At 37.7% G+C, this 15,073-nt stretch overlaps 2 protein-coding genes across 2 annotated transcripts in view; one reads left to right on the top strand and one right to left on the bottom strand.

The window, feature by feature from the left end:
• Nucleotides 1-49: 49 nt before the first annotated feature.
• LOC306881039 (LYR motif-containing protein 4-like) lies at nt 50-1,932 on the bottom strand. The gene is made up of 3 exons (XM_079434922.1): nt 1,830-1,932; nt 1,477-1,594; nt 50-1,289 (listed from the first exon to the last, which is right to left on the bottom strand). Exons 1-3 carry the CDS (start codon nt 1,913-1,915, stop codon nt 1,227-1,229), a joined length of 267 nt encoding a protein of 88 aa, XP_079291048.1. The 5' UTR covers nt 1,916-1,932; the 3' UTR covers nt 50-1,226.
• Nucleotides 1,933-12,848: 10,916 nt separating this feature from the next.
• LOC306881310 (ras-responsive element-binding protein 1-like) overlaps nt 12,849-15,073 on the top strand; it is a 34,471-nt gene continuing 32,246 nt past the window's right edge. Inside the window, exon 1 of the mRNA XM_079435339.1 lies at nt 12,849-13,171. The gene's annotated coding sequence lies outside the window, so the exon portion shown is untranslated. The remainder of the gene's footprint in view (nt 13,172-15,073) is intronic.

Consider the following 15,073-nt stretch of genomic DNA (forward strand, 5'->3'; position numbering starts at 1 on the left):
ACTTTGCTTTGTTTTTTCTGGCTTTTAAAAGTCTCTTTTTTTTTTTTTTGCTGATTAGACATCACTAATTTGTTTGCAAAGACAAGTGACGTTGCTGTGACGCAACTCATGTGCACATAGTATTTGTCAAGCATCTTTCTTATACGCAAAGACTGCATGTCTATTCTTCTATTTAAAAGACCTTCCGCTCCTCAATTACATCTGAATAGGACAATATGATGAATACTCATGGACACGGAGCAGTCAGAGGAAACTCAAACTGAACAAGAATGATCACCTTATTCACCAAAAACTGACAAAGAGCCAAATCTCTGCCTGTAGATCTATACCAGCATGAATCTTCCTCACACAAGGAACATCAGTCCAGTTTGCAGACATGATGGGGTTGAACCTGGCAAAAACGTCAGACACTTTGACATCTCTGATGATGCAAATGAAACATCAGGACTCCAGAATCATCCTTCAAACCAGCAGCTTCAACATCTGATTTCAGCCTTTGAAATGCCTGTTAGTTCGCTGGAGTTTGATATAAAGTCACGCCGTCTGGGAGTCGCATTGGAGAGTGTCACAATAAGCGCTTCTGAAGTGAAGGGTGTAATAAGAGTGATACAGAGCAACACAAGAAGTTGGGGTCAGGTACACTTTAAATAACTGGCTGACATGTTCAGATATACAAGCTACATTAAGACTGAATGAAGAAAAGGGGCTAGAGTGGGAAAAGTTTGACTTCATTTTGCACATGCCATTCTGTTTTGACAAAAATTCATCAGTGCATTTCGCAGTGTTTTGTCAAACTGATCACGGGGAATACTGGGACAATAATGATGAACAGAACTACTTGATAATCCAAGGATTTACTATCCAACTATTTACAAATTTTGTTCAATAAAGTGAACTTGACTTGCATTATCATTTGTCTCAATCATTTGAACACATTTTAATTAAGTCATATTACCATATTGTAGGTAACATATTGCCATATGTCTTACAGATCTGCAAAATGAACTTAAGTGTTGTATATTTGTGTAATTTTTCATTTACAGTGATTCTCACATTCTAGCCATTCATTATACAGTATCTTATTTATTTGCTAAAACATATAACATAAATATACATTTACAGTATACTCTAATATACAATTTTACAAAGACGGTCGACTAGTGTTGCAGCTCCCAGGATAAACAGATTTGTCATTAACAAACCGGACATTTTGATGCTGAAGACATTTATAAATGAGGCTCTTTTTCAACAATGGTCTTCTGGGCAGAATACAGATGGCCAATGGAAACCTGTGAGACAAGGATAAGTGATCTGTCTTAGATATAGGACATTAATTAAATTAATAACACGTGATTTTAATTATTAGTATGTTAGCAACTCTAATTATTATTACATTCTCCTATTTGGATCAGACCATTCAAGTTTGTTGGCCATAAAAATCATGCTGGAATATTAAACCAAGCTGGCATTGCTTGCCTGTCTCTTGATGACCGCCAGATTCTCTCTAGCTTGATTTATGAACATATCCAGGGTTTTGGGGTCAACATGAAGGTTCTCCCTGAAGCCATCTTTCACTCTGCGAAGTGCGTATGTTCTGAAAACAAACAGTATTTTTATAGCAAATAACCAGTAGATGGGAAACAATGGTTTAAATATAAAACGAATTAAAAAGGCATGCGTCGTTCACATATATAAGCGCTTATCATTTAAATTAGGCTAATAGTTATATAGTAATATATACACAACTAGACAAAGACAACAAGCACGAATATATATAATTATAATTTATACCGAATATTTTTCACAGCGAATAATAATGAAAAGCGTACCTGTAATTATATGAGGGGAATTTTTTACTCTCTTTCATAAGCATCCTGTAGAGAGAGATCACTTGAGCCCTGCTGCACGACGCCATGTTGATTTCAGTGTAGTAGTTCTTCTCGTGTTGAGTCTGATTCATCGCCATCTAGTGTAAGGAGCCATTTAGCAGATGGCCGTGGAATGTAACACACTGCATTCTTACAATAAAGAGGCAAATGCCATTTTAGTACTTGTACATTTCAGGATATTTCTGCAGATTAATAACCCATTGCAGTGTTTCATTCTTCCGATTGTATATTAAAATGGAAATGCAATTCACTGGAGGTGCACTTAGCCTATCATTTTTCAATGCTACCTTTTATGAACGCTATATAGGGCAGTTAACATCACATCAGGAGAAATTCATGTCCACTGTAGTGTTGTGCCTGGGGAGACAGCAGAAGATCCCTGGGGCCACATCATGGCTGACTGTTGGCATATGGGGCCTCTTTCAATGACCTGATCATCATCATCAAACAGGACGTTCACTTTTTGCTAAATGAAAGCTATGTGAAAAAACATAACAGAGACTCAATTCAGAAACAATCGGGTCTAATGTATGTACTGTATCTTTTACTTTTATTTAACTAGCAAATATATCTGGCAATCAAAGAATTAACCACTACCATCTCCAAAATGCATGTTTGTTTGTTGTTTTGTAATTAATAGTGCACAATAAAGGAATTAAACACTACCATCTCCAGAATTCATGCTTGTTTGATTGTTTTATAATTAATAATGTACAATAAGGAAATAAATCACTATCATTTCCAAAATGCATGTTTTGTAATTAATAGTGCACAAAAAGGGAATTAAACACTGCAATATCCAGAATTAATGTGTGTTTGTTTGTTTTGTAGTTAGTAGTGCACAATAAGGGTATTAAACACCACCATCTCCAGAATTAATGCTTTATTTATTTGCAAAATTACTTTAGCACTTATGCTCCATACTCTGTCATTTAGATGAAAAGCCAGCCGGAGAACCTGAGTAGCCTCAGCTTCCTGAAGTATTCCCCACAGCTACCAAACAAAATTAAATTCATTACAAATGTTAACATCTTCATGAGCATTGAGCTGAACCATTGAAAGTCTCCGTCTCTCATCCTTGACTATCTGCATTCAAACATGTCACCTGTGTTTATTATTCATCCTCTGCTCTGCTGCTTCCATTTCCACAGGGTCCACATATAGGATCTCTACCGCCTGCCCCATTTACTCACACAACTTCCTGCATTATTAACAACCAGAAAAAGCCTGTACTCTTTCTGTTTGGAGCCCACAGAACGGAAGATATGACAGTACAATGGCTTCCTACATGACAGTGATTCAGTATTTTGCATATAAAGAAACTGGTTCTGATAAACTTAAGATGCACAGAAGAATGAAGACATGATTCTGTATGCATATAGTCTTGATTCATATAAGTAGACCTGTTTGACGGACTGTACATCTACACTGGTAATTATAGTCTTCACAGGTACATAGATTTGATATTTTCCCAGTAAGATGGTGCACATAATATTATTGCTCTAGACAGCAGGTGTTTGAAAAGAGCACATTCTGACTCTCCTCAGATACCAAATGCCATCATCTGCTCTGACAACGCCTTAAATATTTCACATAATGATATTCAGGCATTTGCATGACTTATACTAAACGTTTATGACATTTACAATGAAACATCTAGTCTTATTAACTATTATCAACTGGTTTTTCAAAGGTGAAGTTTAAAAAAAAAACTATATTTAAAGCATGGGAATATGGTTCAGTATGTTTACTCAATATTTACACCAAAGAGCCAAAATACAATTAGCAATTAGAAACAATTTTTACTCAGAAATTGCTTGTAAATTCTACAAACAAATACAAAGAATGGCAAGGAATACATGGAATTAAACATGAAATATTGAAGTAAAACTTAAATAGTATTTTCTTGTAAAACACATACAAGCTTATAATGTTCACCTGCAATGTTGTCCTGCAAATCTCTAGTGAAATCTAGTTATGCTGCCAAAACATGCTAAGCGATCATGTCAAACTGAGTGGTTTATTGCATTCTGGATGCTGTCTTAAGTCTGAATTATTAAAAACTTATGAGTCACTTATAATTTCTGCTCTGGATAGTGCATATACAATTAATTTGCTTGTATGTGATGCCATCTATGTTGATTGAATAAAGCAAATCTTGTTTCTTTTTCCACTCACAGATCCCACTTACAGTATATTCTTCTCTCAAGGTGACTGAATTAGATTTGCTTTTATTTTGTTCACATCAGATTATGTAGCAAACAAAAAGACAGATGAATGCACAATCCCTTCAGGGAATGCTTAGGACCTTCAGCACAGCACGTGTTAATAACAAGGTCGTGGCCGTGGTGCTATTTCAAGAGCTCATATTCACAATAAAAAGAGCATCTGGGATTGATGTTCCATTTTTGTTTTATTTTTCGCTATCATTAAAGAGGAAAAAACGCTGGGGGCTTCATAACTTTAAATGAGCATGCAACTCTTCATAGAAAAAATTATGGAATTACTTGCATTTAGCAGTTTAAAGCAACTCAATGTACTGGGAGGGGGGTGAAAGAGCTTGAACCCATTGAAACTATTTAGATGCTCAAGAATCTCAAAATACAACAAATCATTTGTGCTGCACTGTATGGAGAAGTCAAACAAGCAAAAAAACAAACAAAAACATTTATAATAAAATTTAAAAATCAGGGCCCGTATTCATAAAGATTCTAAGAATCCTCTCAGAAAACTCTTAATTTAGCTTAAAAACTTTTACGTAGGAGTCTTAGCTTAAGAGCGATTCGGGACCGATCTGAGAGCAACTCTGAGTAAGGAAAAGACAAAAACTTTCATCTTAGTGAGGAGGCGGGGTTGACCCCGTTGCTATGTATGACACAATCTTTTGAAGACTGTGATTGGTTGGTTGTCAAGAAGGAAATAAAAGAGTGCTTTTAAGTGTAGGGTATATTATAAGCCTTCACTTTGAAATTACAGGCGGAATTTTTCCTCTCGCTCTTTCTCTCACACACACACACATTATATATGTATATATATTCTTTATTTTTTATTTACCATGCAGTCATACTTACAGAGCCGGCGCCAGGGCACCTCCATCGGGGGGCATTTCAATTTCTAGGGGGGGGCACAAATCACGTTGTGTGTGTGTGTGTGTGTGTGTCGGGTGCGTGGGGGGGCTGCAATCTGTGATCTCGTGCAGTTGCTGACGCTCGCTAAAGCGTGCAATCGCATTATGTGCGCTGTTTTATCGGTACTTCCGCTTTCAAAATCGATCGCGTTCAGCAAGGAGGGGAGAGGACGGAAAGTGGGGGGGTGGGGGTGGGGGGATCACACAGTAACTCGTTTGGGCGCCTTGGCGCCGGCCCTGCATATTTACTGTGTTTTATAGGAAATGAACAGAGACATATAAGCATTTTTCCAGTTGCCAAATATTTTAATGTAGTGATTTCTGGCGCTATGGCAATTCTGCGCGGTGTCTGAGATGTTAGCATGTCTTTAATAAGATCAGTCACAAACATGATCCCTGCACGAACTAATGTGTAGTGTCTTATTAACTCACTGTCATGCATTGTGTGCAACACATTTCTTCTCCCTCTTCATTTTCGTCCATTTTCTACGCTGTTAAAGAAACTCTTAAGCCTCTTAAAAGTCCTCGTCCGTACTCCTAACATGTTTGACCTTAAGACCTCTTTTAAGGGTTAAGATGCTTTCTGAATTACTTTTTTCTTTACTAGGATTTTTTTCTTTAATTTTAAGAGTAAACGCCCACATTTCTAAGAATTTTCTTAGAATTTTGTCACTAGGAGCTACTTTTTGCATTAAAATTCTTCATGAATACGGGCCCTGGTCTTTATTCAAACATTTGATTCATACTTCATTTGCTTTAGTTTCAACAAAAGATAAGACACTTTTCTAAACTTTGACCAAATGCATTTTTAATTTATAAGTATACGTTTACAACTAAATGTCATTATCCTATACTGTATTAAAATAATCAGTTTATTAAGTTAATTTTGTTTGGACAGATTGGTCTACAAAGAAAAACGTCTGTGATGTTAAATATGTGCTTTTCAGACAATATGTATTTTAAGTGTGCTTTAAATAATAATAATAATTATTCTAATTATTGGTCCTCATTGCAGAATGCACTGTTTTTACCCAATGATGGTCCAAGAAGAAAAAAAATGTGTTTTAAAATAACATGTTTTCATATAATATAATATTTTAATCATTTTCAAATTTTGGTAAAAAAAAGCCATAAGCCATTTAAGAGAGTTACTTCTGAATTCTTCCATAGGTCAAGGAGAGCCAACGAGTCATATATTTAACATAATCATCATATTATGTGAATCAAAACATGTACTGAGTCAGTTGAAGAGAGACAGGGATGCATATGATCCATTCTGTAACTTGTTTTAGGTCAGATCTTCAGGTTTATTACTCAAAAGCAAGCCAAGCCACCAGTGTGGTGAAACACATCAGCAGTATCTTCAATTCCATTGGTAATAAAATTCTGGATACTCCATTATCCCCGGAGCATAATTCAAACAAGCTTCCCTGATAGTTCAAGCTCCGGGACTGCAGTTTCAGTTTTTCACAGAGGTCTGTTGCTCCTTCTTGACAATCTGCGATTGCGGTGGAGGCACACGAGTGGAAGTCATTCCAATATCTGCATGAGGATAAACAAAGTGCACAATCTATTTTTAGTCCTTGCGAATGAAATATGTTTCAGAATTGTGAGTCTGAGTCACGGATGGCATGAGTTCAACTCATGGATATGTGAATATGAAAAAGACCACCAGATATTTAATGCTTAGCTTCTTCCAGAAATGATTGCAGACAGCGTGTACTTACGAGCAGATGGTCTGTAGGTTTTCGCTGTCATCCAGCTCTTGGGGGATAGCTCACCATGTTTTCTCCAAGGCTGAGCAGGCAGTCTGAGAAAACTTTAAATATGTTTTCACATGTTCCTCCAGCACACGCTGCCTGTACCAATGAAACTGAAATACAACAGAATAAAAAAATCATTTGAACAACCTTTCCCACTTCAAAAAGCTTGAGTGTTTCATATAATCCTCAAATTATAATTTATAACCCAAACAGCCCAAATTAACTAAACTGTGACCTTCACAGTAACATTCGAACATTCAATAAATAGGCTTGTAAGAATTACAGAACCTCAGACACTTTGAACTCCTGAGATGGACAACACACACACAGTGCATTAGCATACAGACATCTGTCTCCACATCCCACTGAGAGAAAATGTGGGAAAATGCCTCTCTCTCATATGCATCAGTTCCTTTTCATCCCCTTCCTTCCCCTCACCCATCCTTCACTCACTCAGCTCACTCAGAATGGTCAATAGAAGAATGTAATATTCTACATTAATGCAAGTGATATTTACAGTCATGTTTGGTATCATTTGAATTGTCTCAGGGCGACTGGTACAATGGTCTCATTCTTATAAGAAGTAAACTAAAAGGTAATACAGATCCTAAGAGTTCAGATATATTTTGCATACTGTAGAGGGTGGGTCAGTTCCCAGTGGTTTTCATGCAAATTACCTTCTGTTCCAAAAGGTGTTAACTCGACTTGATTAAATTGCAAATTACAATTGTTAGTTCCTGTCTCCAGTTTGGGTGATGTTTATCTTGGTCTGAGGTACTTAAGGAAAATGTTGCAAAAGGATCAGGGCGATTCTGTAACAGGAAGCCCGTAGTGTGGTGTGTCTCAATACTTCACACTATGTAGCTATTTCTAGAAAGTCAGGTATGCATATTGTTATGATTTGATCTCTTTGAATTGGCTATGTAATTGACATAGCACATACAGTATTTACCTGACTGATAATAAATTGTTACATTTGACCTTATTCTGTTTTACTCTGTAATTATTGACTCTAGTAGATTACGTTGTATCCTTGTTAGCAACACAAGCAACCGAATAAACGAGTAAATATAAAGTCAAGAGTTAACTAGAATAAACAAATATCAGAGAAATAGACAAGCAATCAATTTGTATTTCAAGCTAAATACGAGGTCATAATAAAATGGAGTCAGATTAGAGTTTAACTTAAATTGAAGAACTTTGCACATTGAAAAGACCAAACACGCAGGAAGCCTTCATCCACTATTTGGATACCTTCTTTGGGCCAAATGTGTGGACCTTACAGGCTAAAGACTACATAAATAAAAAAAGATATTTCCCAATGTATTTAAGAGCAAGGTCTGAAATTAGATTTTCAGCTTTTTTTTTAAATCTCATTATTAGGCCTACAACAAAACAAGAATCAATATTCTGCATATATCTTAACTCAGTGACTCACCCAATTCCAGTGTGAAAAGTATCGAGTTGTATTTGTCTGTCACGCATTTCTCCCAGTTGCCTGACATCAGGTGCACTGTAGAGGACTGGAGATGTCACCTACTCTCGCCTCACACACTCCTCCTTTACTTTCTTGCGCCATGATGACGTCAGCGTGCACCTGACTGACAAAACCTCACGTTTTAATATAACATGTTTTAATTTCGTGCTGCATATTTATTAGAATCGTTGTCAAATGTATTCAGGTTTAGAAAAAAAGCTATCATTTATATTTAGAACGTTTGAAATCTTAAGGCTTTTCTAATACAAAAAGTCACACTCACAGTTGACTCGAAATCATCTAAATAAGTGTAAACAGCAAATCAGAATTTAAGACATTTATAATGTACTTACGCACACATGTTCTAAACATGTCCATGTTTTATTCAGCGCTCTTGTCGTACTGTAGGTCGCACTAGCAGACATATTATACCGGTTATACAGACATATAAATGGGTACCAGAGTCAGAGGTCAGCGATTTTGTCAGAAATAGGAACCAAACGTGCCTTAAGCGCCCCCAAGCGATCAGTATTTGAAAAAAAAACATCATTATTAACAACATTAGGGTAAGATGGGGAAGAAGCCCGCCTTAAAAACAATGTGCATATACTTTTAAATTGTAACATATTTAGGTATAAGTTTTATATATATTTAATTGTTCATATTTTAATTGGACATATGTCATAATAGCAACACTATAAATGCAAAATGTATTATTTCAATTAGATAACTTAAAGGGTTTTAATGAAAAGCAAGGTGTCTGAAATTTACTTCTAATACTGAATAATAACTCCGTTTATTACAATAAGTAATTGGGTCCTTCTATGCCTTCTAGTTCTGGAGAGGCCATCTTATCCCAAGGGTCAAATTTGATCTTTTTATCAAAATAAAAAATATTTTTTACTTCACAAATCTACAAACATCGATGTGTCCACAAATCAGGAACCTTTTAAGTTCAAGATAATACAATGTCATAGATCACTATTTTCCAGAGACTTAAAAATAGATCAATTAACCTACATCTTTTGACTAAATCATTACAAACCTCCTCCTGGCAAAATAACTCAGCTCTCCGTCCCCACCTCTGTCTGTCAGTGGAACAACAGCTTCCTGACAGACAGGCAGCAGCTAGTGAGGCTGGGAAAATACACATCCAACACCCGCACCATCAGCACTGGAGCTCCTCAGGGCTGCATTCTCTCCCCAATGCTCTTCTCCCTCTACACCAACGACTGCACAACTAAAGACCCCTCTGTCAAGCTCCTGAAGTTTGCAGATGACATCACACTGATCGGCCTCATCCAGGACGGTGACGAGTCTGCTTACAGACAGGAGATTAAGGAACTGGCTGTCTGGTGCAGTCTTAACAACCTGGAGCTCAACACACTCAAAACAGTGGACATGATCGTGGACTTCAGGAGAAACCCCCCTGCTCTCCCCCCACTCACCATCATGAACAGCACTGTGACTGCAGTGGAGTCATTCAGGTTCCTGGGCACCACAATTTCTCAGGACCTGAAAGTAGGACATTCACACTGACTCTATTGTGAAAAAGGCCCATCAAAGGTTGTACTTCCTTCGCCAGCTGAGGAAGGTCAACCTGCCACAGGACTTGCTGAAACAGTTCTACTCTGCCATCATTGAATCCATCCTCTGCACTTAATTAACTGTCTGGTTCAGCTCAGCTACCAAATCTGACCTCAGAAGACTACGGAGGGTAGTCCGGACTGCTGAGCGAATCATTGGTACAACCCTCCCCAGTCTCCAAGAACTGTACTCATCTGAGCAAAAGGTCTGGTAAAATCACTCTGGACCCCTCACATCCAGCACACTCCCTCTTTGAACTGTTACCGTCTGGTCGACGCTACAGAGCTCTGAGCACCAGAACAGCCAGACACAGGAACAGTTTCTTCCCTCAGGCAATCCATCTCATGAACACTTGAACTCTTAACAATAAACATGAAACACACAACACTATCATACTTTTTTTTTTATTTAATACACATACTTATTACATTTCAAATTTGCACCTAACATACCTGTACATACTGAATTGTCTATTTTGTATATTGTCCATTTTGTATATTTGTACATTATTTTTTTTATTATCTGTATCCTGTCCAGTCGCTGTCATTCTGTCGCACTGTGGAGCTACTGTCACTAAAACAAATTCCTCGTATGTGCAAACTTACCTGGCAATAAAGCTCATTCTGATTCTCAGGTATATGAAATGTGAAAGGTACATTAAAATGAAATTACAAAATAAATAATAAAAAAAGCATTACCATTCATCAATGGTTTTGTCTTCATACAGTCACACTTATGGATAATACATTTTCCCAAAATCAAGATTACACACACACAAAACCACATCAACATTCAGTCCTTTTATAAAATAAAACATTTCTGACTATTAATAATATTTAAATATCTACTATTTTTGCTCATGACACATACTGCAAGAACAGTTGGCTCAAGGGGATCCAGTTTGAATCTGAACAGGTCAAGTCCCAATCCCATGTCCCTTCTCTTATCCCTACTTTCCTGCCTCCACATTAATACACTATACAATAAACTATTATACAGAAGACTACCTGTATACCTGTAGTATTAGAACCAAAAAAGCCCTCTAGAATGGAATAAACTCTGAATACAATAGCAGGTTGGAGTACAAAGTTTAGATTGCTCCGAGACCACTGATAAGCAGTAGGCTAAATACAATTTACCATCAGATGGCACTGTTGTCAAATTGGTAAGGCTTATTGTGTGTAAATTCAGTAGCCCCTCACTGAAGAACAAAGATCCAGGGGCTGGGGTTGGATCCACATCTAGGGGTGGAGATGGTAGGTTTAGGGGTGGGGATGGGTGGGTTTAGGGATCAGGGGGTGGAGACAGGTAGGTTTAGGTATATGTAAGGTGGGAGGAGTTGGATCTAGATCCAACCACGCCCCCTGGATCTTGTGTTCTGCAGTGAGGACCATCTCTGTAAATCTACTGGAAGAATGTGTTTCCTCAACACATGCTCATACACAGGTATTTCAAATAATAGTAACATCCATACATGAATAAACACACGCTCACACTCATTACAACACAGAAATTAGCTGTACCTGATAGCTGTATCAACTTGAACTGCAACATTATTTTGATTATCGCATTGTGTTCAATCTTGTCACTTTCTCAGTTTTTAATTTAGAAATCGTAAATTTGTAGATTCCATCTATTTAACCCAAAAGCTTTACATTTAACTAAACAAAATTCTCTAAAAGAAACAATAGAGAAAATAAAAAATAAAAAAGGAAAAGTAAAGAAAAAATGAATCATGCTAATACAAAGAAACATGGAACTTTGTGCAGGATGGAGAACAATTTGTAGGCCAGAGGCAATTATCCAGGTCACTGTGGGTCAGAAACATTGCTTAGTGATTACATAAGGTGATGCAGAGACTGCTCTCTAGTGGCAGCACAACCACAAACTCACAGACCCAATGCTGCATCCGTGACACCTCTCAGGTGTAAGACTTATCACAGTAAAAGCTATTTAAACCACAAAGTTAATGTAACTAGTTAACAGTTTTTTGAGACACATCTATACAAGAGTAAAATGCCCTAGTCTATATGAGTTAACTAGCCTATACAAATTTCAAGTGATAATGACTGAAGGTAAAGGTTTTGAAAAGTTTAAAGTTCTCACCAAAGAATGGAAGTATCATCTCTCACATAATTATTTATTTATTTACTTCTTGACTGTTAAAGCAAGTCGTTTTCACTCAAATTTAGCAAAATATGCTGCATGATGGTGGGGGGAAAAACAGCCTAATCTTATCTCAGTTAAGACATGGATTTGAGTGTGTCAAAATGTATAGGCCTGTATGTAACCAAATGCATCTTCAAGGTTGTCATGTTGTGTCACTTAACTGTAGACACGTAATATTTGCACAAAAACCATTAACCAAAATATGAACTATGCCAAAGAGCTCCAAAGGACTTCATACTTAGGATCTTTACACACTGAGTTACATTCATAGAGGCACGATTTGCACAGGGCTGTTGTCGAAATTCACAGAAATGCGGGAGTTACGTCCAATTACTTCGTCTTCGTCTTGACATTTAACTCCTCGTTTCTCTTTGAGACTATTAAACGCCCTTCTACAATATTTTTGAGATGCCGAATGCCCCATTATAGCATGAGGACCAGGTGTTTGTTGTGAAAGCAAGAAGGCGCCAAACCGCCACGTGTGTTGCATCATCAGTAGGCTATCCCATCACTATTACATTTTTCTATTATTTATATTTTATATAGTCTACGAGTTTATATTGTCTACGCAACATAAAACAGCAACTTTTATACAATTTAAAAATATTTTATATATTTATAAATATGCATCATCACAAAATGTGTTTGTTTGTATGTCTACAAAATGCTTTAAAAGGTTTTTGTTGTTGTTGTAGACACTTGTTGCTACATCAAATCTATCTGATCACTCTATCTATCGTGAATAATCAATGGGATGAGGCTGAGGGAGTGAAGTTGTGCACCCCTCCCGTAGAGATGCTCACAGCTGAACTCCAGCGGCAGCCTCAGTAACACACGTCCCCTTGGAGACTAGAGCAACACGTGATGCGTCTACTTATCACGTTCACTGAGCAGCGCTCAGGAACACACTTTGAGGAAAAAGTGACTTTTCTGACCCTCATTCGTCGGAAGTGTCGATGGCCATCATTCCTTTAGGGAGCTAACACAGTGGGCGATGTGAAGTATCCAGTTGGCGAACTTTGCACATCCTCAAATACGCCATTTTGATCGCTCTCCGGAACAAGTTTGCAGTTTTTTTTTGTTTTTTTTCGAAGTCCATCATCTCTTTTCACCATCACCATGTCTCAGCGCAATCAGCCCAACCCCGACAAAGTCAAGCGTAAGTATTGAGCACTTTTCTACTTGTTGTTGTTGTTGTTTACGTTCTCCATCCTGCCGATTGCAAACTTTGGTGGATGGATACTTTGTTGAAAGTTTTTAAACTTGGGAGGCCGAAGATGTTGAGATGATGTCCGATCATGTTTTCCTCGGCCGGGGTTTGTGCTTCCTCGTTTCATTCTCGCATCCAAAGATTGAACGCCTGACTACAGGAATTCACTCGCGTCTAAGCCGCGCACATGTATTCATACCTGAGTTAACTTTAGCACTTTAAATAACCACACATTCAGTGGCACTAATGTGGCTTTATCTCCCATTTGACAAAAAGAAGTTTAGCTCATATATTGTTATTTTATAGCGAACCGAAGAAGCATCCACATCTGAACTTTGATCGAGGCTAACGCGTGGGGGGTTGGACGCGCTTCCCTTTATAGTGTGACCTTGTCGGGACATGTTGTATTTACGTTTTATTACTGCTTTCGACTTTTCCTCACCTTCGACAAGTTATTATTGTTCACCAAACCACCCTTCTTTCGTCAGTCACACTTTGCAAACTTAATGTTTGGGAATGTCAAAAGTTTTAAAGGAGGAAGTTCGCTGTCGTCGTGACTATCTTTGGGTTGGGTTTGCTGCACGAGATGAACGCCGAATAGTCCTACAAGAAAAGTCGGAACCGAGCAGCCACATCGACGACACAATTGCAACCACCTCAGTTTGGGATGATTAATTTACTCGGATGCATCATATTGTTCGTGCGGGTGTTAGTGTGCTCCTCCCATCATCCTCTGTTCGTTCTCGCGTCTCTTTGGAGTCAGAATGTGCAGAGATCCGGATGAGCAGTTCACATTCCATTACCAAATTCAACACTGGGCTCCAGGAGGCCTGCAGTGGCAGTATCTCGCAGCCCGCTGACTTTTAACTACATCATGGTGGTTTTGTACAGTAACTTTTATATCATGCACTAAAATGCAATGGGGTGACTAACCTTAAAGGGACAACTTTGTACCTTATCTTCCCTTAAAAGTTGCATATTACTACCTGAAAGTGGTGTTAAGTACTGTATAAACTTTTTAGAGTTAAATAAAGGCCTTTTTTCTTTAGTTGGTAATCTGAGGATATTGCTGAGCTATTATGCCGTGGTTTATGCTGATCTTCTGTATGGTGTATAATTATGCACAACCAGGGGTCCCAGAAGGTACTCCAGGGGTCCGAAGAGAGCACAGCCTATATAAAACATAGAATTAAATTACATTCCTCACAAATGATCTAATAAGCAGTATATAATGTATTTTTTGTAAAAGGGGAAAACTTCTGATTTTAGAGGTTTTGTTTGAAATTAATTTTGCCCGTCGTCATCATAATAATATAGTTCTGAGAAACATTGCCAATCAAAGATAAGTTGCTGTCTTGTGTGCAATAACAAAGTGATCTTAAAAGATTAAACCATTGTAAATGTACTCTGAATCAACATGGGAATGTGTTGTTTCATCACCTTATGCAAATATTTAACTTTTTTGTTTCTGCATTACTTTATATAAGCATCAACTTGTGCTTGTTTTTGCCTTTAATAATAACAATATATTATCTTTTAAGATTTTTTTCATTGTCTACTGTTTTCCCCACGCGGAGAGGCAAGGTTAAAAAACAAATCCTCCTTTTCTCATTTTTCTAATAGCTGCTCCTCTCACAATGCAGGCTGATGTAGGGTGGAGATGTGTTTGTTCAGACGCGTAAAGCAAGAAGACCATTGAAAATTCAAAGGCATGTTCTAGTGAACAGTCAACCAGTGGTCTGGGCTGTAATCTCCTCTGTCCTCAGCAGGGAGTCGCCAGAGTTGAATAGAGAAAACCCATTGTGAACATCAGAGCTGCCGTGCTGATAGTGATAGAAAGGGCCATCAGCT

This window comes from Barbus barbus (genome assembly GCF_936440315.1).
Source record: "Barbus barbus genome assembly, chromosome: 15".
NCBI classification, from domain to species: Eukaryota; Metazoa; Chordata; class Actinopteri; order Cypriniformes; family Cyprinidae; genus Barbus; species Barbus barbus.

Excerpts from the sequence above, each read along its gene's own strand:
- LOC306881039 (XM_079434922.1), bottom strand. The coding sequence starts at position 1,915 with ATGGCGTCGTGCAGCAGGGCTCAAGTGATCTCTCTCTACAGGATGCTT. Across the intron at positions 1,595-1,829 it reads TTCCCCTCATATAATTACAG|AACATACGCACTTCGCAGAG; the intron begins GTACGCTTTTCA and ends GTTTGTTTTCAG. Across the intron at positions 1,290-1,476 it reads TGGCGGTCATCAAGAGACAG|GTTTCCATTGGCCATCTGTA; the intron begins GCAAGCAATGCC and ends CTTGTCTCACAG.